The 24,844-nt window shown below is 53.3% G+C and overlaps 7 protein-coding genes across 7 annotated transcripts; 2 read left to right on the top strand and 5 right to left on the bottom strand.

Moving 5' to 3' along the window:
• Positions 1-253: 253 nt before the first annotated feature.
• COL26b_014175 (uncharacterized protein) lies at positions 254-731 on the bottom strand (the record flags this gene model as incomplete). Its single annotated transcript, XM_053186752.1, has 2 exons — positions 254-571; positions 630-731. 2 exons carry the CDS (start codon positions 729-731, stop codon positions 254-256), a joined length of 420 nt encoding a protein of 139 aa, XP_053029297.1.
• Positions 732-857: 126 nt separating this feature from the next.
• COL26b_014176 (uncharacterized protein) lies at positions 858-1,922 on the bottom strand (the record flags this gene model as incomplete). The annotated part of the gene is made up of 2 exons (XM_053186753.1): positions 858-1,370; positions 1,443-1,922. The coding sequence occupies 2 exons, from the start codon at positions 1,920-1,922 to the stop codon at positions 858-860; spliced, it is 993 nt and encodes a 330-aa protein (XP_053029298.1).
• Positions 1,923-3,154: 1,232 nt separating this feature from the next.
• COL26b_014177 (uncharacterized protein) lies at positions 3,155-4,005 on the bottom strand (the record flags this gene model as incomplete). Its single annotated transcript, XM_053186754.1, has 3 exons — positions 3,155-3,380; positions 3,597-3,816; positions 3,873-4,005. 3 exons carry the CDS (start codon positions 4,003-4,005, stop codon positions 3,155-3,157), a joined length of 579 nt encoding a protein of 192 aa, XP_053029299.1.
• A 10,008-nt stretch (positions 4,006-14,013) lies between these two features.
• On the top strand, positions 14,014-15,583 carry COL26b_014178 (uncharacterized protein; the record flags this gene model as incomplete). The annotated part of the gene is made up of 4 exons (XM_053186755.1): positions 14,014-14,065; positions 14,149-14,349; positions 14,415-14,608; positions 14,657-15,583. 4 exons carry the CDS (start codon positions 14,014-14,016, stop codon positions 15,581-15,583), a joined length of 1,374 nt encoding a protein of 457 aa, XP_053029300.1.
• Positions 15,584-17,818: 2,235 nt separating this feature from the next.
• On the bottom strand, positions 17,819-18,517 carry COL26b_014179 (uncharacterized protein; the record flags this gene model as incomplete). The annotated part of the gene is made up of 2 exons (XM_053186756.1): positions 17,819-18,224; positions 18,270-18,517. 2 exons carry the CDS (start codon positions 18,515-18,517, stop codon positions 17,819-17,821), a joined length of 654 nt encoding a protein of 217 aa, XP_053029301.1.
• A 169-nt stretch (positions 18,518-18,686) lies between these two features.
• COL26b_014180 (uncharacterized protein) lies at positions 18,687-19,638 on the bottom strand (the record flags this gene model as incomplete). Its single annotated transcript, XM_053186757.1, has 2 exons — positions 18,687-19,356; positions 19,415-19,638. 2 exons carry the CDS (start codon positions 19,636-19,638, stop codon positions 18,687-18,689), a joined length of 894 nt encoding a protein of 297 aa, XP_053029302.1.
• A 2,976-nt stretch (positions 19,639-22,614) lies between these two features.
• Positions 22,615-23,331, top strand: COL26b_014181 (uncharacterized protein; the record flags this gene model as incomplete). Its single annotated transcript, XM_053186758.1, has 1 exon — positions 22,615-23,331. One exon carries the CDS (start codon positions 22,615-22,617, stop codon positions 23,329-23,331), a length of 717 nt encoding a protein of 238 aa, XP_053029303.1.
• Positions 23,332-24,844: the final 1,513 nt, after the last annotated feature.

Here is a 24,844-nt window from a genome sequence, read left to right on the forward strand (position 1 = left end):
TGTAAGGGGCTGGCCCCTAGGCTTGTTCAACGTAGAGGTGCCGTCGATTGACTATTCTAAGCTGAAGAAGGAAGAAAGGACTTTACAAGGGTAGGCACCTAACAGCGGTGAAGCAGGCCGGGTTAGGCGGCGTACTGCGGCATAATAGTGGGTCCAACGGAGCCGGATCTCGGTAACTGCTCCGGCGAAGCCGGAGATATCAATCCGGGCTCTAGCCCGTGACATAGGGACCCCCAACCACTCGCGATATCCATCAGATCAAGTACCGCACGAAAACGGCCCATGCGCTCGCAATGATGGCAAGCAACAGCCCGAATGTGAGAGTAGTAAACCACTTTTTCGAGGTTCGTCTCGTCAGGGGATCAGCCTCTTTGTCAACAATTTGAGACTCCCTAGCTTCTCTCTGCTTCCTCGTCATAGTCATGCCCTTGCCGAGAAACTTGTAGTCGATGAAGATGTACGAAAGTCCCAACACAAACGCCCAGGCTTTGATCGCGATAGCAACGATAAGCACCTTCGAATAACCATTGCCTTCGGTGCTATCTTGGAGGGCGCCAAAGACGACGTCCATCTACACTCTTAAGTCAGCAAAAATGACTCCAGTAATCTTTTGGGTGAGGCCGACTTACGATCGTTGAGCCGGAATTGTTGAACGCTCGCCAAACACCAAAGGCCGTCCCGATCTTGGCTTGATCTGCAACCAGCAGCGGAATGCAAATCTGCAACGGCATAGAGTTGATCACACCTGCCAGACTTGAAAAGACCAGGGCTGCTGTCGGATGAACGTCGGTAAAGCCCAGCATCGAACAGGCAATGATCCATAGTATGGGGGCAGTTGCAACGTAGTGAAACCGGTGTCAATATTTGTCAATGGCAAGTCCAACAACAGGGCTCAGCACAATTGGCAGAATTTTCTGCGCAGTCGACAAATACCCAGCAACCTCTTCAGTGTACCCTTTCATGAAGATGATGTCCGCAGAGCTGGTGCTGAATCCACCTGCAGCACCACTCTGTAGAAGTTGTGTTGCAGGCAGCATAAGATACGCCCAGGGCAGGGTGAACAACACGTTCCACGAGAATCTCTTGCGATCCGACAAGTTCTGCTTCTCCGTAATAGCTTTAGCTCGGCCGGAAGTGAGGCGGAAATGTGCCGGGACTGCGAGGCGCTCGAAGCAGACGTATGCGATGTTGACGGCAAGCGAGAAGCCGCAGAAGAAGACGGGAATCCAGAAGGTCCAGCCGTACCAGCCCGTCCCGTCGCGAATGGGGATAGCCACCATGCCGGACACGAGACTGACGGTGTTGGCAATGGCGCTTTCGAGGCCGAAGGCGAAGGCTAGACCGGAGGCACCGAACCAGTGGTAAAAGAACTGCCAGGTTGATGTTAGTCACGCATGTCAAACATCTAGTAGGCGTCCCTGAAATGCCCGAAATGAGCCTACCTTCTGCGTCGCCGAGTCAAGCACCGCAATCCCGAATCCCATCAGCACATGTCCGGAGACGAGGACCCTCCACAACCCCACTTGCACGCCGGCAGCCGCAACCACGGAGCCGACGAGGATGACTGCCGTGCAGCACATGGTCACCACATTCGGGCCCCACCAATCCAGGATCATGCCTCCTATGATGGGAAACACTGTATTGACGAATGCATCTGCGCTGCTAATCACGCCAAATTGCGCATTGTTGATGTCGAGCTCGTTCCGGAGGGTGTTCTTCAGCGGGCCGAGAGCCGAGCCGGTCCAGGTATGCCCGATGGGTAGGGAAACAACACAAACAAGAGCGATCCATTTGTAAGACCAGGGAATCCTCTGCAGTGTTTCGTCGTCATTGTCTCGGGGTGCGTTGGTCTCTGAAATTGGCGGTTCTGGCGACTTCTCGGTGTCCGTGACGAGGACTTGGGATTTCAGACCGGCATCCATCATGGGTGACTTGAGAGCACCCTACCGAGCAAGAACACATACAAAAGCCTGAGGGTGAATGCGACTCTTATGTTGGCTAAGAACTTGCGCAAAGTCCCATGGTCAAGGCCAAGCCAGGCCAGACTCCCTCGCGTCGAAAACTCGGACAGAAGGCCGACCACACTGCCACCACTTTCCGACATCGAAATCTTATCTGATCCATCTGATTTGTCGATCCATGATCTGATAAAATGTCGCACTCCATTACAGTGCTCTAGTGTGCCAGTGAATCCTCAGAAAATGTCGTCTACGAGGCTTGGCGGCCAGTTTCGTACCCATATCAGCACTTGGCATCGATCCTTTGGTGCTCTGGGTCTTGGCATGTCTCCATACCGACAGACTCGCCAACCGACTTGAGTCGATAGTCCGCAGCCTTGTCAGACACCTGAGAGTAGGTAAGTATAGCCGAGCGGTTGAAATCTTCGGTGATTTTTTTCTGGCTCTAATTATTTCGCTCGTTTGCTGAACAAGTGGGAACCGTTATGGTCGTGCTTTTCTCTTGGGCATCAAAATTTGCGATAGCAAAGTTGAAGACCAGAAAGATATGACTGATTCTATGGTATCCTCAAAAGACGCGCATAGGGCGTTTGCGGTTTATGAACCTGCACGCGCCCCGGCTAGCAATTCAATATCTCAGTTGCACAATATTCTTGCAGGTGTTTGTAAATCATTAGACATTAACTACGATTCTTGCGTACATTCATAATCTCGTCAAATTCGCTCAAAGCTTCAGATACTGGACCATGTCAACTTGTCGTCGCTGAGCACCGCCTACGCCCGTCGTCTCAGCTGGGGACTGAGGTACAGCGGCGCGGATCACTAATTTGATCGGTAAATTGACAAATACCGTATTCGATGGGATCGGTGTGATGATAGTAGTTGAAGGCGTCTCCTCGACAGTCGTCGAAGTGCTCGTCACTACGGCGGCAGGAGAACTAGAAGAGACGCTGATCTCGCTGGATGACTGGATGGAGGGTGCCGGTGTGGCAACGCTTGATACGGAGACCAACGTGCTCGGAGATGGTGAGATGGGGCTCGAGGTCGACACGGTCGGTACCGAACTTAGGATCGGAACACTCGATAAAACTGGCAACACCGAGCTGGGAAATGATATGGCCGGGAGCGAAGTTGGCAGAGAGGTCGGCAGAGACGACGGCACGGAGAGGGGAAGAGAAGCTGGGACGGATCCGGGGCTAGAGCTCGGACTCGGGTTGACGACGGGCAATGTGGTCCGAGAAGAGCTTTGCCCAGGCACGGGACCAGGGTTGGAGCTTGGCTCTGAGACTGGTGGGGTCTCTACGGGGCTCGGAGACGGTGCTACGACAATGGGTGAGCTGGTGATCACTTGCGAAGTCGCTGGTACCGATGCCAAAATGCTCGAGTTCGTGAACCGGAAGGAAGATGAGGGGCTGAAGACTTCTGGTATGGATGTTGTTGTTTGGGGAAGAGTCGGGATATCGCTTGAGGACACGCTCGATGAGACAACCGGGGGGCTGCTGCTACTTCTCGTGCTCGTAGTGGACGTTGGAAGTGGGCTAGGGGACGTAGAGCTAACGGCCACCGAGCTGGCACTAGTAGAGGACGAATCTGCCGACATCATTAGACCAAACTAGCGCAGTACCGGCGTGAGCATACCTGTGGAAGATGAAGAACTTTGAGAAGATGAAGATGTAGATGTAGGTGATGTGGAGGCGGGAGAGCTCGTCGGTGTCGTCGTTGGTGTAGTTGTCGACGCAGTGGATGATGAGGTAGACGCTCCAGTTGCGGAGGTTGAGGAAGAGGATGATGAGCTCGCCGGTGACGAAACACTGGACGAAGTGGAAGTGATCGTGGAAGAAGTACTCTCGCTGCTGGTCTCTGTTGCGCTAGACATAGTCGATGAAGTACTCGAGGTCGAAGAAGTAATCGTACTACTTGTGACACTACTCGTGGCGGTTGAGCTTGAAGAGCTAGTGGCGCTTGTCGATGTCGGTGTAAACGAGGAGACAGTGCTTGATGTGCTGCTGCTCGAGGAAGTTGTTGTAACCACGGTCGATGAACTCATGAGAGTGCTAGAGCTGCTACTCGAACTTGATGTTGTTGAGCTCCCAGGCGAAGTTGAGATAGGCTGGTCACCGTAGACGTTGTATACTGTAATGCCATATACAACGCCGCCGCACTTTTGTCCAGGTGTTTGAGGATTTGTACAGTCAATAGTGCAGAGGGAGTCGTCGGGTGCTGGATTTGCCGCAAAGGCCGGGGTTATGGAATATAGGCCGCAATAACAGTCCTGATTGTACAGGGCAATGTAGTCACTCCCGGAGTTGGAGGCACAGATAAGCGGACAGATGTTTGGATCGAAGGGGCCTACGTTCTGGAACTGGTTATCGAAATCGGTAATGGCGCCACATCCAAGGTAATTGAATTGACAGTGAACGACATTTACCGTTGCCGTTACCCATAGAGCCGCAATGCCAGCTAGCGTAGATGGTCGAATCATATTAGGTGGTTATCCTCACGGACTTTGAACTTTCGTGGACAGAAAGCAGAAGTGAATGTCGTCTGCCTGTGGCACTTATGTTAGGCTACAACGAGCTACTACTGCCTTGGGCTTATGTAGGCAGACAGTACATTCAGCATTCGATGGTTCTTTCGGCCGCAGACTTTCAACAAGCCCACTTGCACCCTTGTCTCTAATCAACCTTGCGCAAGGACACAGGGATGCTGTTTGAGTGAATTTGACAACATCCCGCTGTGAGGTTGATGGAACCAGAATCAACATGACCCCATCCTGAGATGAACTCCCCTGTTGAACCTGGACTTGGCATGCCAGCAAAAGTGGCAATTGGCGCCAGACAAGCCAATCAAGATCGTAGTACGATGACTTGTCGATTGGATCGTTGATTGTCCTGTCTTGTTTTGTCTCATGGTCCCTTGAAGGTGGCGGCGAGCGGGCCGTCGGGCCTCGCCTGATCAGCCAAGCCGGGCAAAGTGAGACATTATGAGCAGCGCAGAGGCATGGAACGTAGTTCCTGTCAGGAGAATCAGAATTAAACGCCATTCCAGACCCAATGGTGATGCCATTGATGCACGTGGCAAGGGGCTCTGCAGACTAAAGGAGGAAAGCTTCCGGCTTGGTCTCGGCCGGAAGGCTGCTTTTCTCGGAGGCGAGTCTCTTCGCATAAGCTTTGAAATGGTCTACGAGTTCTGGACACCAGACAGTCAGCTTTTCCATGCTCATTTCCACACATCAGATACCATTCTTCACCAAATGATGACGAGGCTTGGCACAGCCACGCCACGCTGATTCTATTTTTATTGTCTAGGTGCGGGAAAATTTGAAGTCGCAATTCTCATTCCTAGCTGATGGCATCACCGGGTAGTCGGCAAATTAATGGCATGCTTTCCTGTGTCACAGTACGGTGTCACTCTATTGCATTGGTCTACAGCCTCTTGTAGACAGCTGCTGCAGAGGCTTCTCGGTGCAGCTTATTGCTGATCCTTCTAAAAGCCTGGTCCAGGTTACATTTGATCATCAGAGTTGCGTGAAGGTATGGTAGAAAATGTAGGAGTCGGCTAACTCACTTCATGTGCCAAAAAATTTCTAACCTCCAGTGAGAGAAGCAATAGCTGACCCAGCGCAGCCAGTTTGTGAACCTGCTCAACTATAATATGCCAGCAAAGATCATTTAACTTATCACAGTCATCATCATCTCATATGGACCAGCAATTTAACACTAGTTGTGTGTGGCATTCAGACCTATTTTATGACCTTTCAGATCCAGCATATTAGGAGATTATTCAGAACATTTCATCTGCATGTTTTCATCAGAAATTAGTTTGGGCAACTTGCTAGAGTCTCACCACCTTTGATGCAGTAAATTAATAAAGATGTAACTGTAACTAATGACATAACGAGGATACTTACACCCAATACTTGCGCGCACAAAGCAAATGACAGAGACCCAGGACAGAACATGCGAAGTGCCAGTATCTCAGTACCATCTCGCTCACACTCGCATGTAGACCAGAGTCAGTGTATATAAGACCGCATGTCTAGTGCCTAAGAATAGGGCACAATGTCTCGGGAGCAGCGAACACCCTAATGGACGCGCACTTCCCATCTGTTTCTCATGCTATCCCAAACAAGGTAAACCACAGACCCAGCGCTGTTGCTATCGTCAAACTAAACCCAGATATGAAAAAGATGAAAGTATGTTCACAGGGAATACGCGCCAGATGGAAGACATGACGGACGCGCGAGACAAAAGTTCAACATACAGGGGCACACCTACTGCTGTCGTCATCGCAATTCCCATCGCACCTCGCTCCATTCAATGCCAGACAAAGACCATAGCACTTACATCCAGGCTGATTTCTGGAGCGGTCAATGCGTTCGCATTGTCTTGCTGGCGGCTGTAGCCAGCAACTCCAAATATGCGCATTATATACTTTAGTGTCTGCCGTTTCCAGTCCGCCTCAAAATGAGATAAAAGGAGACCATTTATCCTCATTGAGCCTTGAGAACTCACATCAGTTAAAGCCGCCTTCATTCAATTGATAGGCAATATAGCTTTGTTGCGCAGTACAAAGATGCCTTTGCCATTCAATTCAAAACAGCAGTGTCACAGGCTCACAGCAAGTCTCTGCTGCGCTATTGCGCAAAAGGATTGAATACTGCGTAATCGGGCGAGAATGTACGTATACACAAAGAGTCATCATGACGGACGCAGAGAAGCCAAATCTGATTTCAACGATATGTGAAGAAGTTGTGTAATCGCGCGGAAATGTATGTATACACAGAGAATCATTGTGAGGGACGTGGGCAAGCATATTCTGACGAGAACAAGGTGCAAGGGAACCAATCGCATAAAGCGAGCAAACATCACATAGGGGGGTGAAGTAGCAATATGCGTATCTCAATCAACCCTATCGTCTGCGCGATCACTGGAGAGATCATTGCTAGTCAAAGACTACCAGCGGGCTCAGAGGCCCTCCCTTTATAGTTATGTCTTATGTGTGAGGCAACTCATGCTGCATGGTGTCTATTTTTCAAGGAATCTTGAAAGTTTTCTAGCTGACTGCATATTATTTCTAACTATCGTCACGCGTGTATTCCCACTCTAATCAGCTGGGAGATATTACGCTGGACGCAGAGAAGAACTTAGACTTTTGATATCTATCTCTAGGAATAATAACACCAGGCTGAAGAGAATGCACCTAGGCCTGAGGACAAAGCATCAAAGTAACCACTTCAAAGTCCCATTCCGCGCGACTCGCCAGTTCTTGCACACCCAGTTTGACAACAAGCAAGGTCTCAAACTAAGAAGAGGCACAGAATACTTGCGCGAAAGTGACGGAAGCGCGAGACGGCCTATGCCCACAAGCAAACAAGACATACTCAGACCACACAAAAGGCTTACAAGCAAATCTTCTGAGATCCAAGCTCTTTACCCTGAGTTGAGCAAAGCTCAGCCAGAAGATCTACGACAACCTTCAATGCATATCAAGCATAACTCAGGAATAACCAGCAGTACTCATCAGTATCTGAGAACTCAAGTACGCGTCCACCAAAACCACAAGCTTTAAAGATATTAGTCACCTCTTTCAACCAGAAGGCTCATCTGAATGTTGAAACTCGTGTGTATTGAATGCGACATCAGCAGGCCAGAGGTCACGTTTGCCGCAGCCCTACACCCTCCAAAGGCTGACGGGAATAACGCACACTGCCACGATCCTCTTGTCTCTTCCCTCTTTACCCCTCTTTCGGAGTCTTTCCCACAAACCACAAGTCAATCAGCTGTCCGCAGCCACGCTGTCAATAATCAGCCAGCCAACCCCTGCTTCGCAGATGCAAATGGTCGTTGTCGCCCTTTCCAATCCCTCTCAAAGAAGGCAATTCACACAAAGGACATCGGTTCAGCGCCCCGATCGGATGCGAAAGCGGGGGTTTTTCAACTTGCCACGTCCTTCAGAATTTCCCATGGTACCCGCCCATCGTATAACATGCGCATGGATTGGGGGGTAAATGAATGAGAGGGGAGAAGGAGGGAGAAAATTTCTATCAGCAAGGGTACGCCAGCCGTCTAGCCCCAAGCCCCAAGCCCCAAGCCCCCGGCCCGAGAAGACCGGCCAGCCGGGCCCCGCTCCCGTACGGTCCCCACCTTTCAGTTTTGTCTTGGCATTTGCCGGTTGGAGGCCCTTGCTTGGCTGAGGTACGCTTGGCCACTAGGCCTAAGCATGCTTCAATAATTGCGAGGTTTGTCCACAGACAACTAACCAACTCCATGTATAAAGTTTGATAGACGCATGTCGAAAGACAACGCTTCGGCCGTAATTGAGTTTCTCGGAATACGAAGTTGAGAGAAGGAGATATTTTTCCCACTCACAGTATCTCTCACCGGACATCATACACTGGTCTTTAGCGAGCGCTGACCGATGTCATGATCGGCTGTCGTTGTCGTTCCTCGCAAAGTGAACGACAAGAACCATGGGCCAGCCTTCATTACTTCCTTGTCGGGTAGGAGCTTCGCAAGCCAGCGTACGTCAACCTATCCAACAAGTCTTTGCAAGGGTCCCTTCTAGTTGGGGGCAAGTTTGCAACGCATACAAGCGCCCGGCATCAAGATCTAACCAATTTTGGAAGGTTAAAGCACCGGAAGGCGCGTTACTAGGGATCCGATCTCAGGCCAGTGCCTTTACGAATGCAGATCGATACGGGTTATTGAAGATTCTGCCATGCAAAGGCGGCTGTAGAGAACGGGAAGATTCGCCGAGGTGGGTGGGTATTTGAACCGTGAACACTACACTCGTAGATGTAACCCCTGGATTGTACAGAATATGTATCCTGCGGCTCGGCTTTTCTGTAGCAAGTACCCAGGGTGATTTTACCGTCTTTTCTTTTCTCGATGGGCCGTAACCATAGCCTCACGGCTGAGATGTGACTGCTCTCCTATTGACCCCATTCTCAGTATCACTCGACCCCGTGGGATTTGACCGAACTATGGGCTCTGGCCCGACAGTAACCAACCAGCTGCGTGTCGGCGGAAACAAGACGCGGATAAATCTCAAATCCCCATGCAGTTCGGGGGCTGGACCAGTGCGGGCGGGTCGCCATCGGAAGGTGTCGACGGGGCTCCAACATCCGCCGATCCGTCTCGGATGTTCAAGAGAATTCCATGCCGAAGATGAATTGAATTTTTTTCAATCCGCGGGCATGGGCCCCTCCACTTGCTTTGCGACCGACGGAGCACGCGAGCAAATACTCTTTCAAGCGGCCGCTTGAATTCCAGTTCAGTGTTATTGGTGCAGATTTTCAATCTGCCCCTGCTTGTGGCCCGTTGGGATGCTCTCGGTGACGGATTCGGAATAGAGTCGCGTGCTCGCCCTCGAAATGCCCGGTCGGTGGGACTCCAAGGTCTCAACCCGCTCTGTGTTTCTGTCTCCGCTTACATTGGTATGACTGCAGCAACGGTCGAGAATCTACCCGGAACAGGGTACAAATCTGTGCAGATGCGGCTCCGTGATGGACTAGGACCTTTTGCAATCCTTCTTCTCTTTCCAATTTACCCTCGAGAGCGGAGTGATGGCGGGGCAGTTTGGGGGCCTCGACGTCGAAGTCCGAGTTTGAGCTGCCTTCTTTGCGAGCCCTGGGAACGTTGCATCTCCAGTGACCATTATCCTGGACTCGACCGGGGCCTTTGCATAGATCCTGAAGCGTCCCGCCAGATCCTCGAGTGCCACTGTCCTGCGAACAATCAGGAGGTGCAGACGGCGAAACAGGTGATTTTGTGCCGCTCCAATCCGCATTCGAAGGCTGTGGGAGGGGAAAAGACTGCAGACCTTGAACATTGTGTGTACTCTGTAAGCGAGACCGGATTGGACTCTTGGTACCGATGATTGTCTTGCGCAAGTACGTATGTACTTCTATCGGTGTATCTCGCAGTGCCATGTTGTTGTGCCGGCACAGTTGAGTGTTTCCTTGGCGCCTTGCTTGTCTTAACGGCAAGAACAGACAGTGACCTATCGGTAGCAAACCGCCACAGTGGGCGAAATGTCAAAAATCCCATGGCCATGCGTGATGATGCACGCCTGCGGTGCCTTTGCGTAGGAGTGGTGGGATGCAAAGCGCGAAGAGACCAATAGATCTCTTGTATCGAGCACGTGGGATGTACGAGAGCAGGCATTTGTTATCCACCGCCGCAAGAAAGTGGGTTTACATGTAAGCGGCTCACCGCGGGCCACGAGCCGGGGCGCAGGACCCTTGACCCAAGAGCAGGGTGGTCAAGGCGATTTTGCATCTGTCTGCCAACGACTCCGTCGCGATGCATTTCCAGTGGAGGAAGTGGAGAGAAATGGACAGAAGCAGACGGATTGATGTTTGATGCCGGGTGACGGGCAGAGTGTGGGCTGCGATACTGAGAGATGTTAGTGAATCAGATTTGTAGTGAGGAAATAGCCGGCCAATTGAACGCTTGGTAGATTCTGACTCAGCGTCTACGGCGACGGAGGCCCGCCATCAGCTCCACACTGGCGGCGAGGATGTTGGCTCGGCCTCTTCGAGATTCGGCCAAACCTTCGGGTCGTCTTGCAACAGAATTCCGGAGCTGAGCGGGAAGGACGGATTCATGTTTCGACCGGAGGCTACATGTACCAGCTGTGCGCGATCATGGACGGTTCAAGATGAAGAGACCATCTGGGGACTCTTTCTTTATGTAACAAGTATGGATCGTGGACATGTTGAAAGCGACGGCTCCCAAGCATTCTGGCGGTTGTCGGAGCGGCGTTGCGGCGGAATGGCGGAATACCAAAGGCCCAGATGCAAAGACGGCAGAGAGCGCCCGAGTACATCCGAATGGAGGCATTAGACCAGCATACTATGCAGTAGTGGACACATCTCGATGGGAGACTGCTGGCATGGTGTCGCATGGCACGCAAAGTTGCCATGGCATGGGCTCCTAACCGAGACCGGGCCAGTCAGAGGAAAGGAATTTTGCGGAGAGGTGACACGAAGTTTATCTCGTCGCGATAGTGCGACGGCCAGCTGTCAAATGAAGAAAGTGAGCATGTGCTCATTGACTATGTTAGGTTCGTCCGCTTACGGAGGAGGGGGCAGCAGACTGGAATCTTATCTGTGCCGGGTCTCTGCGCTGGGCTGCGCTGGGCTGGGCCTTGTGCGTGCCGATGAATGGGGGCCGAGACTGCGAGCAACCCGGGAAGTGCTTTTTAAAGCCCAAACTCTGTCGTGTCGCAATGGGGTGGTTGTGCAAGTGCAGCTCTGCGCTGCATGCAAGCGAGCAGCAAGGTTGTGGTTGAAATGGTGAATGCACCGACGAGCCCGAACGCGCGGTGACAAGAGAGAAGTCAATCGAGCAATGGTTGGACATGAGGTGACAGTGGTGGGATATAACGAGCCAGACCGCAATTCGCGGGCAAAGGCGAAGGTATCCCCAATGGGAGAGAGGTATTGTGCCATGCAGCAGCTTGCTCAGAGTTTCTGGCAGGGCGTTGTCCTCAGACGCTGCAAGCTGCAAGCCCGCATAGCCACCGTCGTCGAATGAGCAGAGTATCCGACACAGGCGAGAGGCAGGATGTAACACGGCTTCTGCCAGTTTCTTCTTCTTGGGCCACGATTCCACTGGCATTGCCGTTGATGTTGCCGTTGAGCTTGTCCCAACATGTATTTGCGTCGAAGAGGGCAAAAAGAACGGCCATCGTGATCTGAAGCCGGATTGTGAGTGGTCACTGCAGCCCCTGTCGCGCTAGAACACAAGAGATGCTCCGAATCAGAGATTTCATCGTTCCCACCGCCATGTCCACTGCGATTCCTTTGGCGGCATGGCTCGGCTCGGCGGATTTAGTCGCGAGACGAGGCACGAGCAGCGCGAGATGCAGTCTCATGGCACGAGGACGAGAAAAATCATTGTTGTTGGCTCTTCAGTCCAAAGTCCATGTTGTCTGGTTTGGGAGGGAGAAAGTTGGAGAAGTCGAGACGCAGAGGGAAAGAATGGCCGAGATGAGCAAGAACTGCCTAACCTGAGGGGAGGGGGGAAGGCACGGGGGTCAACCTCCAGCGTCCCGTATCGCAGGGCAGCACTGACTGGGACCACCTTCCCTGACACACGACGTGGACGAGGGGAAGGTCCACCGGCCTGGTGGGGACACCATGCCTGCACCTGCCTGCCGCTGCTGTTGCTATTCGTACCTATTGCTGCAAGAGCAGGAGCAATTGCGGTAGCAGCAATGGACTTGCATGGCAGGAGGGAACTGCCTCTCACAGAAACGGCAGCGAAACAGAGTCGAGGAGAGAGCCGAGAACGGCACCTTCACACTGCAACGTCAAGGGTAACGGCCATCTCACAATCCGCGCCAATCCATACGCAATCAGCAGAGGTATGTTTTGTCCACACTGAGAAATATGAGATAAGTAGCACTTACTACTGCTATCCGCAAGTGCCAATGCGCAGTCGCATCCAGTGGAACTCTCTGGCCGTTGGGCATCGGCGAGCAATGATGAAAAGGAGGGACCCTGAACTGAAGGAATTCGACCCCGGGCCCGGAGTGGGCATCGCTGGGCCATCAAAACATGCACCTCCACGGTCCACCGTCCACGAATGTTCCGCTTCGGCTGCAGCTCCAGCTCGACCTCCCCTAGCTCATCCGTCTGCGTACCCATCGTCATATCGCCAATGTGCTAACGCCCTGCGAGCGGAGACCCGACGAGACCCGACTTGGATCCCAGCTGAGCTCTGCTTCTCGCGCATGAGGAGACAGAGATGGAGAGGAAAGAGAAAGAGAGGCAGAGGCCACTTCCGCTTCATGATACACGATGGCCGCTAGACAGGCACATCGGGTTGCTTGGCAGATAAAGTCCCCACATGTGTACAATGTGGCACCTACCGGCGTCATAGAGTCGAGGGGGTTGCTGCACAGTTGCTTCAAGTTACTGCTGCGAGCCAAGACGTAGCTGCCAAGGCACGTTTTGCAACCATTTCTCACTCTGGGGAGCAGGCATGCAGCAGCCGCTACCGCTGCAGACAGCGATCCTCTGCGCACCTCCTTCTTCCGGCTGCGCTGGTTGAGATAAGTGAGAAGATGCAGATAGGGACCACACCATCGACAAATCAAACAAGTACGCATACCACCTGGTAGACAGCCAGTCGGGTTGCGTGCGGTCGACGTTGAAGACGTGACCGTAGCCGTGGTTTGGATGCTTACCTGCCTGGGTACCGGGAACGTATCGGTCGACGACGACCAAGGGCTGGAACAGACAGACCGGGACTGCCTCCTTCAGCGCTCCAGTGGAAACGACGCCGTATCGCACCTATCGCAAGCCACCCCCCAGACACTTGCTCTCAAGTCGACCAGGACTGGGCCTGAACCATGGAAGCAGCATCCATGCAGCCAGACCCTTCACTGCCTCGCGCCCCCCGTCCACTCGGCCAGTCTTGCACTCCCCGCCCCTCGTCCATCTCATCGGATCCCTGTCGCCCTTTTTTTATCAAGGCAAGAAGAGCCACTGCCCAGTGACGGATACCGCTGTACCGCTGTACCGCTGTACCGCTCGAGGTACCTTACTGCTCGCTTTCTCCAATCTCTCCAATCTCCATTCTATTTAGACTTTGGCCCTTCTTAAGGTAAGTAGTCCACGGCACCTTGCCTTCATACGTATCCCCGTTCCTGTCCATACCGTACTTAACCTTCCGCAGTGCTCTCTTCAATTCGAGTCGTGCACCCTCTCCGCGACCTTCTTCTGCCTCTCTGCACATAATTCCACCCGTACAATAGACCGTGCCATATTTCTTCTCCCTGCACCTGCGCATCCGCTTCGAATTGACGGCCGAGTCACCGTCATTGCGTCATCCCAGAGCACCACCGACCCCGGCCGCTTATCTCTGCCACACCCAACCAGTCCCAACTCCTCGGGGGCACTACCAGACCTGACTTAATACAAGATTCCGCGCCGTCCTTGAAAAACAGCCAGCCCAGCCGAGCGCACACCCTTTCTGTCAACCCTTCACCACACGCAATTGGCGACGATCCCCCTCGAACAAGAGGCGAGAATTTCAGGGCTATGAAATACGGCGAACAGCTCGAGCAGGAATCTGTCCCAGAATGGAGTCTACGTACGTTGCCCCGTCGATGCACTACCGGCCCACCACCCAATTGGCATGTGAAGACCTTCCCGACTGACTGGAGGCTTTCACAGATAACGTCGACTACAATTCCTTAAAACACGAAATCAAGGTACACACGTCACGCGACCAGGCTACCGCTATCGCCATCCCGGGCCACCAAGATGCCTCCCTCAAGCGGTTCGAGGACAACCTCTACAATGAGCTGTGCCAGCAGCATGATCGAGTCGACCTTTTCGTGACGAGCAAAGCGGACGAGATTACGAGACGGATGCGTAGGTTTTTGGGATAAGCAAGTATGCATGCGTGCGAGTCCAATTGGCTAACACGAGTGCTGCAGAACATGTCTCCGATCAGGTGCAGAAGCTCGTGGTCAAATGCGCCGAGGATGGTGGCCAAGTTTCCCTGAAGCGACACCGCCGATTCGCCAAGTACGAAAGGGACCTGCTGCGCTGCGGCGAGGACATCCTCGCTCTTGCCCGCTTTATCAATGCCCAGATTGTCGCCTTCCGCAAGATCACCAAGAAGTACAAGGTAAGCTCCCTTCGTCTCACAATGCGCCGCCTTATCTCCCGCTGACAGCGAGTCAAGAAATGGACAGGGTCACCCACGCTCGGCGCGCGGTTTCGCGAAAACGTTCTGGCCAACCCCAAGAGTTTCACCCGCCGAGACTTCAACCAACTTCAAACCCGTTACGAAGAACTTCTCAACACTCTGCGCACTTCTACTCCTCAGTTGAGCGAGCCTAGTTCGCCTTCCTCTGACGGAAAGCCTAACATGTCCCGTAGAGGGTCTGCCAACGATTTCTTCTCGCCGCTGCCTCCCGCGCGGCAACCGCCCCGTCAACCTGTCCAGCCGCAACAGCACTACTGGAACGAGTATGATGATGGCAGTGAAGGCGGAGGACCCGAAGACGAGTACGCCGTCTACATCAACCCCGACGACGACATAAGCTTCCCCGGCTTGGACTCGATGCGCGCGATCCTCTCAGCACCCTTCCGCCACGCTAGGACGTGGTTTTCGAAGCGGGACACGCCCGAAGGACAACGTCTGCTCGGAAACGGTCCTCTGTTGGAGAGTTATGGCGGCATCTCGCCGCTCGGCACGGATACGGACGACGACTATGCAAGCTCCGACGGCATCCCAGCATCAGGATATGCTGCTCACTACGCCGCATTGCCGAGCATCAACGAGCAACATGTGAGGCTGTACCGCGAGCGCGTGCTGTTCTGGAGCACCATCGGCTGCTTCTTCATGTCCTTTCTCCTTTTACTCGTCGCTGGCATCCTTATCACGACCGGTCGTCACAAGATGCGCGTCGAGGTCGACGCCGGTGTGACGGTCGGCGTTGTCGCTTCTCTATTCAGCGCTTGTATCGCCCTGGGCATGACGATCTACCGCCGCGACCCTATTGGCATGTGGCAGCGCGTGGCAGTCTACAGCAGCTTCATCGCTGCCTGCGTGCTCAACGGCATGCTCCTAATCTTGGTGGTGGGGAACGCGGCATAACGACAAAGCCGGCACCCATCACCGCTCGACCCTTTTTTGGTCGGGTTACATTTTTTTTATGTCTTTTCTAGGTTTCCATTGCATTGGCGGCGGGGTGCGATACGGAGAAAGGGGTCTTTGATTTTGTGGGACAGGCGGGGTGAACTGAAAGAAGAGGAATTTGAAGCAAATTTCCCGAATGGCGTTCCGAGTTTTCTGTCTGTTTTTCAACAAACACCGGCCGCATCACTGCTTCTTTGGATACCACACTACTACTACTACTAAAACCACTACTAGAATCGGGCGGGTTTTTAGTCTCGAAAATCTTTCCACACAGCTAGCTAAGAAAGACTCTAAACAGCTAACTAAAAAATCGAACTACCAAAAAACACTTGCAACGTCCGCCGTGATCCGGTGATATCCGTCCCAGTCGCTGTCATGGTCGCTTTTTCTTGTATGTTTGCCGTGCCTTTACGTGTCATGGTCGTTGGTGTGTCAATGGACGTTGAAACAGCGAAGAGCCCGGCGAAGCGACGTCTTGGCCTCGCTTCGGCATCCCACTCGCGTGGACTTGGCTTGGTTAGATTGAGTTCTCTCCGAAAAAGGCCTTGCTTCCCTTTCGCTATTTCGACGACATGTCATCTCGCCCTGCGACCCCCAAGATGCGACTGGAAACTAGATGGTAAAGCACCAAAATAAATATTGCCAAAGAGACAGAGACACTTCCCTGTCTTATCGCTCAGCCGCATTCGGAATAAAGCACACACATGAATCTACAACATTCCTTTGAGGTGGCGGCAGGCAGATCGGGGTGATGGCAAACAAACAAAAGAGCTGTTGGTATCCCCAGCCAAGACGAGAATGTCTCAGACACAGACCGACTCGGATCTTCGATTGATAACGGACCCCTCATTGGATTGTGACATTCACCTACTGGAACGCGCCAGCAAGGCAAATAATTGATCTCTCCGTCGTTGCGTGGTAGCACAGCGGTAACGCAAACTAAGACACTCATCTCGAGGTTGATCACGGCAGATGATGCGGCGATTGCGGGGTTCGCTTTCGTCAGCGGTCACCGACCTCACACAGGCAATCTCACGAGTACGAATAAAAAGGCACGGAAGAATAAATGGGGTGCAGCGTTTCGTCAGAAAATGGCCTGAGCTGCTTGACGTGCAGAACTTGAGTGCACCTGCTCGGACGGGTTTATAAAACCATGCCACCTCCTCTCGCGGGGGCTGCAGAACGTCAACCTTCCGTCGATCGTGAACCTCGTTTTGAAGTTTTGGCTCCTTCTGCAGACTCAGCCTTCAGCCTTGGGCGTCTATCACAAGCTTACTTGTGCACCATGTGCTGACCTGCAGTCTCGACGTGCAGGAGTCCGTGAGGTGGTCATCTGAGTGATCCTCTGCCCACATGCGAAACTGAGGCTCTTCCACAAGATAATCCGAGCCCGAAGCTTTCCGGATTCCTGCGGATGCTCGAATTGTGCAGCCAAGAGTTCTCCGTGCGCCTCCACAATGGCCCTGCAACCAGCGCCATCAACCGCCTGCGTTGCATTTCCCTGCAGCAGCTCGCACAGTTGCGCCTTGTCAAGAGAAACAGGCCTCGTCGCTATCGCTGTCGCATCGTTGGTAAGCAGCTTTGCCACAAGGCCTTTGCCCGACCACACGCAGGTACTCAGCTGCACGAAACATATCGGGCATCTCAGCGCACAGGTGATTTCCCCGCCTCACTTTCGACAGCAATTTTTGCCGGTCTCCGACGATAGCAAGTGGGGGCTCGGAAAATCCTGCTTCAGGTATTACGGTTCGTCGCAACCAGCATCTGTGTAGCCGGGACTCAAGCGCTTGGTGAATGACGGAGTATCGACGACACTCCAATTATGCGACGGTGCTTGTGACCAACACAGATCATCAAGTGGCAATTGCCAAGTCGAAAGCCGCTTCCTCGACGCCTCATCTTTGTCAGCTTCGTCTCCAATTAATCTTTCAGACCAGACGTTGCCCCCCTCGCCCGTGTATGCTTGCAAGGAGGTCAATGCCGTCTTGTGGCCGTGGTCAAACGCCAAGGCCGATAAATGTAGCCCGATAAACATGGGACTATTAACCCGGCAGGTCTGGAACCGAACTCGTCGAATAATCGGATCTCCATGGCCTTCAGTCGGAATATGGGTAGTGTCCGCAAGCCCTACTTCCGAGCGTGCACCTGGTAGAGTTAGCTTCGAAACCGGAGAGACAGTTGACGCAGATTAACTCACTTTCTGCACATCGTGGCTCCGCCGCTTCTAGCAGCCTGGACTCTATCAAACTCCTCCAGCAGCCAGCGGCAACAGCCCCATCTCCTTGCCGTGTTCTCCACACTCTGCCTGACTTCTGCTAGTTGGCCTGGCCCATCGTCCAGCAAGGCTTCGTAATGGAACAGAAGTTGCATCGTATGGTACTGTGCATAAGGCCACACCGGCGCACAATGCTCCAAGACCTCATCCTGGTTGGTGTACGCGTTGAAAATGCCTCTCGAGCCATCGATGACCAGGCCAATGGTGAAATTGATGCCAGCGACGGCTTTCTTCATTTCCATGTCTGTCTCGGGGTCGCGCGCCGGCGCGTCCGGATGGTTGGCCGAATACATGAAGGAGTAAAAGAGAAGGCAGAAGAGACTACTATATGTAAGTATTGATTTATAGGTCAGATAAGGGACAACTAACCTTGCGCAAAGGGCGTAAGTGTTGAGGTTCTCGCCCCATGTCTCGGATCGCGTGATGAGAGCTTCGCAGAGGTTGCGTGTGGCTGTCTCCAATTGCACAAATGAGTACACGCTTGGAGGCTCTTCCTGCTCGGCGCTGGCCACCTCCCAATGGCAAGCGTAGCCAAGGAGAATTGCCGCTTGACACGACCTTTGAAACGCGCCGACTCGCACTGAAGCCGGGATGGTCACTGGATACCGCTTGACCATCTTCACTGTTTTATTCTGTTCAGTATCCCAGAGGTGGTGTTCGGTTGGGAGCAGGTCGTCTTCTGCGGGCATGTCCATCTGGAGCGGCGTCCACAGGGTTGCAGATTGCTCGTGAGAAATCCTGAGCCGTCAGTGATCGATATTGGGGCTCGTCGGGGATACGGCACGCTTACTTGTCCATGATGACGAGAACCCACCAGAGGGCTCGCTTCTGCTCTTCCTCGGGGTCGGCAGGCAAGTCCTCTTCCTCCTTGACGTACTTTCCAGGCTTCAAATATAAGACCTTGCCAATCGCAGCCGCCTCACCAAAAGTCTGGTAGCAGCGGGAGATGTTACCGTGGCCGAGCTCATAGAGAGAGATCAAGACGCCCGCTTGGATGTGCTCAATCTTGGCTTTGCTGAAGGCTTTCCTCAGAATCCATATCCTCTTGGCTGATTGATACAGAGGATGCTCAAGCATGGCAGTCGGGGAAAACTCGTCGCAGTTCCAAATGGTCAGCAGGTGGATGCACAAGACCATGAGGGCCAGATCAACGTCGTCAGGGTTCGTCTCGAGTTGAGCGGCAGCGACCCGTCTCTCCCAGACTTCGGGGTGGATGACGGCCAGCCATGTGTTGATTGTACCAAAATACATCGTGACTGAGGCCTTCCAGTCGACGCCGCGGCTGGTCAAAAGCTGCATGATCTGGCTGGCGGTGAAGTCGACCTGGTTGAGCCACTCGAAGGCGGAGCCCGGATCGCCAGCCGCGTTGTACGGCTGCTGGGCCGCGACGCCATGGTCGACAATGGTCAGTGATGGCGGGTTGACGACAAAGTCATAGCAGCAGTTGGTGGCGAGTCTGTTGGCTGCGTCAAAATTGACTGCGCTTCACTGCATTTTTGGGGGCGTTGACTCACCTGGTGCATCTCGAACAGGCGGGCAGGCCCTTGTCACATTTCTTCTTCGTCCTCGTGCATTTTTCGCAGGCCCGGTGGGCGCGTTGCGGGGCTGCTTCCGCGGGGGACTGGTGATTCGAGGAAGAAGGCGATTGACGATTTGTGTAACGCGAACCCGGGACGACGTTGTCCGAGTCTTCGGACGGCGGCGTGACGGCGAGCCGCTGCAGCTGCCTCGACGACATCGCAGTCTCTCCGTATGCCGGTTGGTTCCCCTTGGCTTCCGTGCCGTGCCGTGTGTGCCGCGACGTCGTGGGAGACAAAGTGAGGCGAACCGTCGTTGGTGGGGGTGGCGGCGAAGCGAACGACGAAACGACGACTCAAAATTGGCGCAGAAAGTCGGCAGAGTTTGCGAGTGACCAGAAAGACAGAAAACGAAGAGCAGAAACAGACGGGGGAAAGAGAATACAAAAAGCTCGACGACGGTGAGTTTTGGCAGAGCCCGGGTCAAAGACAAGAGGTGCCGCAAATGGCGGGCAATGTCTTGCTTCCTCCACCAAAAAAGTGCTGGACAGCTCTGCACAGCAAACCAAGAGGCATGCAGGAGAGGTGCACAATGACGATCCGATCGAAGCAACGGCAGCAGTAGCAGCAACAGCACCAGCAACTGGCAACAGCAATTCCCGCCAAGCTTCCGTTATGAGATGAGCATCGCTGGGCAATCGGGCTGGGCTGTGAGGATTATTAAGGTAAGGTAGGAGCACTTGGCTACCAGTCACAGCAATTGTGAGCTGGATCTAGTGCCGGACTTGCTCCACAGGCCCAGACTCTCCCGTCATGCTTGCCCCCTCCTTTGCCATTGAGAAAAGGGAGCGTAGAGGCAACCTGGGCGGATCCCTTCTCGATAGAGCTTTAATCCCGGCCCCGCTGCAACACTGCGATAGAGGGCCACTGAAGACTGTTGAGCTTGCCCTGAACCATTGGGCATGGGACTGAGGGAAAACACCACACCAACTCGAACAAGACAGACACCACCGCAAGGACGTCCCCTGCAAAAACCTCACCAGGTGCAAGTAATTCCCGTTCTCTGTCGGATCTTCCTGTGCAACATGGCAACCGCTCCCCAAGGCCTGACAGACGACGGTTGAAGGCGTGTGTAACTTGAAATAGACGGAATAGACGCCCACCATCGTGTATGCCGCCGGATGCATACTAATTTCTGACCTTGCGCAACGTGGGACCAAGCAAGACGGGTGATGCCACCAGCTGCCATCATCTCATTGCACTCCATCCTCGATAATGACGATTCGCCTTTCCACATGGCTAATGTTGCGCCCAGAGCTCGATGGAGCCGATTGCGGCCAATATCGCCTCCTCAGACACGGCGCACATTCCAGCAGAGGCTAGGCCGATCCAGGACCTCGGATTTCGAATCTTCCTTGCTGCCAGATCGTCAAAGACGGATTCCAGATGAAAGAATAGAACATGCTCAAATGCTTCTTCAGCGACGCCAAATGTCTTGCCTGCGGGGACGCGTATTGACACGCGCTTGGGCCCTCTTTCCTGCCCAATGATCAATCGATGTGAGTTAGTCAGCAGCTGTCCTCCACGGGCAAGACCACCGTTCGTCCCGCATCCGTCCTAGACCCTTCGCCGCAACACTCAACATCCCTGGCACATGTCGTTTGCACGCCTTTTGTCTGCCCGCAGAATCCCACCACACCACGACTGCGTTTCCGAATGAGGCGACTGATATCACCGATTGCATCCCAAATAAACCAAACCCACGTCGTCAACGCATCCTTCTTTGCTGTGTGTCTCGGCGTAACACCAAGCCAGCTGCAGACACAAGGAATAGCGCCATGCACGTCTTACCACCCGTTTATTCTGGGGGAAGAAGACCTTCCTTCAACCTTCCATTTCCGACCCCTCGAGCCAATGACGGCACCCATCCTCCCCGAATCCGGCCCGCACAGGAAGACGACTTGCAGCTGTCAGCCCAAAGGCACCCCTACACCTTATTCTTGGCTCTGCTGCCCCTTCTGTAGGGCTGACGTCCCAGGGTGAAAATGGCTTCATCCTCGACCACCTGCCGCTTCCAACCGACGTTCCACAGCATCTGCGGCAACTCCCTCTCCGCAACCAGCTCGATATCTGACAAACCGCCACACCGCCGCCGTTGATACTGCCGCTTGTTCTTGCGCCTATTCCGCCACGCTCAAAGTAGCGGCATTCCACCAAATCCCGAAGACCAAGCAGATCCCGCGTCCCAAGAATCCGGAGCCGCCAGTCTGTGCAACCTTCGCCATCCGTCCCGTCTTTCCGTCGTGGGGAAACAGCCCACGAGCAAGGTTCAGGTCGGCTCGAGGTGGATAGCAGTCATATGAATCACATGTGGACAGCTTGAAATTCTGCCCAACCATACTCTGTGTTGGTGCCGGGAGGATTTGGGGGCCAAAGTGGTTATTGGAGAATGTCAGCCGGCGGTTGGCCGAGATGACTGGCCGGCGGCCGTGTTTCAACCCACCGGCATCGGCTTCGGGACGAAGTTTGAAATCTCCGGCTCGGCAAGCCGAAGCCGTCCCCAGACTTGGCATCGTGGGAACCCTCAACCGGTTATCTTCCCCCAAAACAAATCTTTCTCCGCTGCGATCTTGACCGAGGCACAGAGTAAATTGTACACTATCGCGAGATAAGAGGCAACTGCCGCCTTCCGTGTCCGGGCCGGCCCCGTTGTGATGCAGTCTGCGGCGCGCCAAAATGGGACTTTGGGGGAACTTTTGGAGAAGCAGTTCCCCGCGTTGCGCCTTGCCGGTTGAGTCATCCGCCCTGAACTTGACAAGCCAAGGATGTTCATCCGCCCTTAAATTGGCCTGCACAGTCCTTTCACCGTACAGGCCCGATGATACCGCTAAATACAAATCCTTCAGATTCTGATTCGACGAAGGAACGCACTCCTTGCTTCTAGCTCACCTATCAAGTCAATCAACATCTGAATGATGCCATTGAGGGCAAGTGGATTTGGATTACCTCATTGGCCAATTGCATGCAAACCAACCTTCTCCACCATCCGCAAGCCGAGGACGCCGTCTTGGAGCTTGCCTTAGTTCACTCGCATCATCGGTAATTCCGCCTCAATCTCTGATCTATTTCTTGCATCTCGCCGCTGGCAATCAGCCACCATCCTACACCAATCCAGATCTACGCCGCAAATCGCAATCATGACCGAGCCGGAATTCCGGATCCGAGAAGGCACTTCCGCCGATGTGGCAGCAGCCGCCGAGATCTTCAGGGCCGCCTTCGCCGATGATTGGATCTTCAACAAGATGCACCCTCACAGAAAAGAACACCCAGAAGACTTTCGAGCATGGGCACACCGCTTCTTCTACGCTCGCTACTGGGGCCCCGAGCAGCAGCTCTTCTATGTCCTCACGGTTCCCGACGCCGCATCGTCGTCCGGCGAGCGGGTCGTCGCCTTTGCGTGGTGGCGCCGGCCGTACCCCACCGAAGCCGAGAAATCTGCCCACGAGGGCTGGTTCACCGTCCGCGGCTGGCTGAAGCCCGTGCTTCTGGGCATCAACTCCTTGGCGGGTTATCTGTGGCCTCCAAAGTCGAGGAATTTGGACATGATCGATGCCTTTGACGACTCGCACATCGCCAGCGACCTCTTGATCAATGACCCGGAGCACCCCAAGCGGAAGACGGCATGGTATCTTTCGACGCTGGGCGTTCTGCCCGAGTGCCAGGGCAAGGGGTACGGATCGCTTCTCGTCAGGCACAGTCTGCGCCGCGTTGACGAGGAGGGCGTGCCGGCGTGGCTTATTGGCCTTAAGGGCGTGGAGCCGTTTTATGAGAGGTTGGGTTTTGAGGTGAAGGGGCGGGCGAACGTTGGGCGGCTGGCGGACTGGGATGGTGGTTCCATCATGTTCAAGGAGTGAAGCCCTTTAAATATCTCTGAAGATATAGATGATGTTATGCAGACAGGAACGAGATGATGAGACTATGGCTATGACGACGACGAGGAATAGGGTCAATATCACTTCTTTTGGCCCAACTCTGGACCTCGCTCACGACCATCCATGATAGACGAAAGTATTTCTTTTACTTAAAGATATGTTTGCTGCTCAATGAAGAGATATGCGGTAATGCAAAGCCTCCATCATATGGTACATCTCGTGAAACTCTGGGTGGGAAATCAACATCTCTATATTCTACGAGCCACCGCGTTAGATCATCAAAATTCAACCCCGCAGATCTTTCATCATCGGACTGATGTCAACGATAATCGCCTGCTACCCCCCTTTGTATTTAATCATGCCCTTGACTATTGATACGGGAACAAATATGTGAGCTTGAATCGGTACTTGGTAATGCAAACACTCAAAGCGGCCCACATGAAGCCCGACAGCATAGGGGTTTCCGTGCTTCACCGTGGACACATGTACCACCGCGTCGTTGGTCTAGTTTATCTCTGTCGCTGGGTGTATTCAAAGTGAAATGTCCCGAAGCGGCTCCTAAAGAATCAACAATAAACTTTCAGATATTGTCTGAGTGACGTTGAGGTGTAACGAAGGGCTTGATAAGACACCGCCCAGGTGATAAGACACGACAATGAAGTTGTCTTGAATTTTCTTGTCTGGGCAGCTGAAGCGTCAACTGAGAGGGGGGCCATTTATACTGAGACTTCTTTGGCGGGGCAAGCTCCAGTTGTGTTTCCTTTCGGCATATAAATTATGAGAATTGAGATGTCTCGGTTGATTTTCTTCTTAAACAGATCCGCAACAAATTCCTTCTCCCAGCGAGGCCCATGATTGCTTGCTACAACCCTCTCCGTAGTTCATAAAGACGCCTTCAGTATCAGATCAGGTCAGTCGATTTCCCAAGTTTGTGGTTTCACGTCAGTCTTATTGTCCTTGTGTTCATAGCGGTATACATAGAAGCCAGCGACGAAGGGTTTACTAAGACAAGCTCAACTATAGGTATCAAGTGCTCAAGGGCAGCCCGATGAAGTACCAAGCATCATAACTTACCACACCAAGAGCCTCTAGGATTGCAACGAAATTAGGCCCAAGTTCGATTCGCTCGATATATCGAAATTAAGAAGAAAGGCTGTCTTAAATAACTTTTCAAGAGGATGCTTCCGTGTTGCTGGCAGGTAGTGTTTAATTGTTCTTATCGTTGCATGGCCTCTGAAACCGGGCAAATGTGTTGCGGCGTGGTACTTTTGCGCGTTGATCAGAAGTGAAGGTAGTGTCTCAGCCGCTACAGCCGGACAAGCCTCTCAAGAGGACCTGGTACAGAGGCCGAAAGAGATGCAATTCGTCTTCATTCATATTACTGATCACTCTGTTTAGCATCTTCACCCGCCGTTGAGAAGGTTATGCACGCAAGCCCAGTGTTTGAGCGGCACTGCACTCTCTCGCGTCTTGGGGGGCACTTGAGAAGACTGCT

The sequence above is a fragment of the Colletotrichum chrysophilum genome (genome assembly GCF_026319265.1).
Source record: "Colletotrichum chrysophilum strain AFK26 chromosome Unknown scaffold_304, whole genome shotgun sequence".
In the NCBI taxonomy this organism is placed as follows: domain Eukaryota; kingdom Fungi; phylum Ascomycota; class Sordariomycetes; order Glomerellales; family Glomerellaceae; genus Colletotrichum; species Colletotrichum chrysophilum.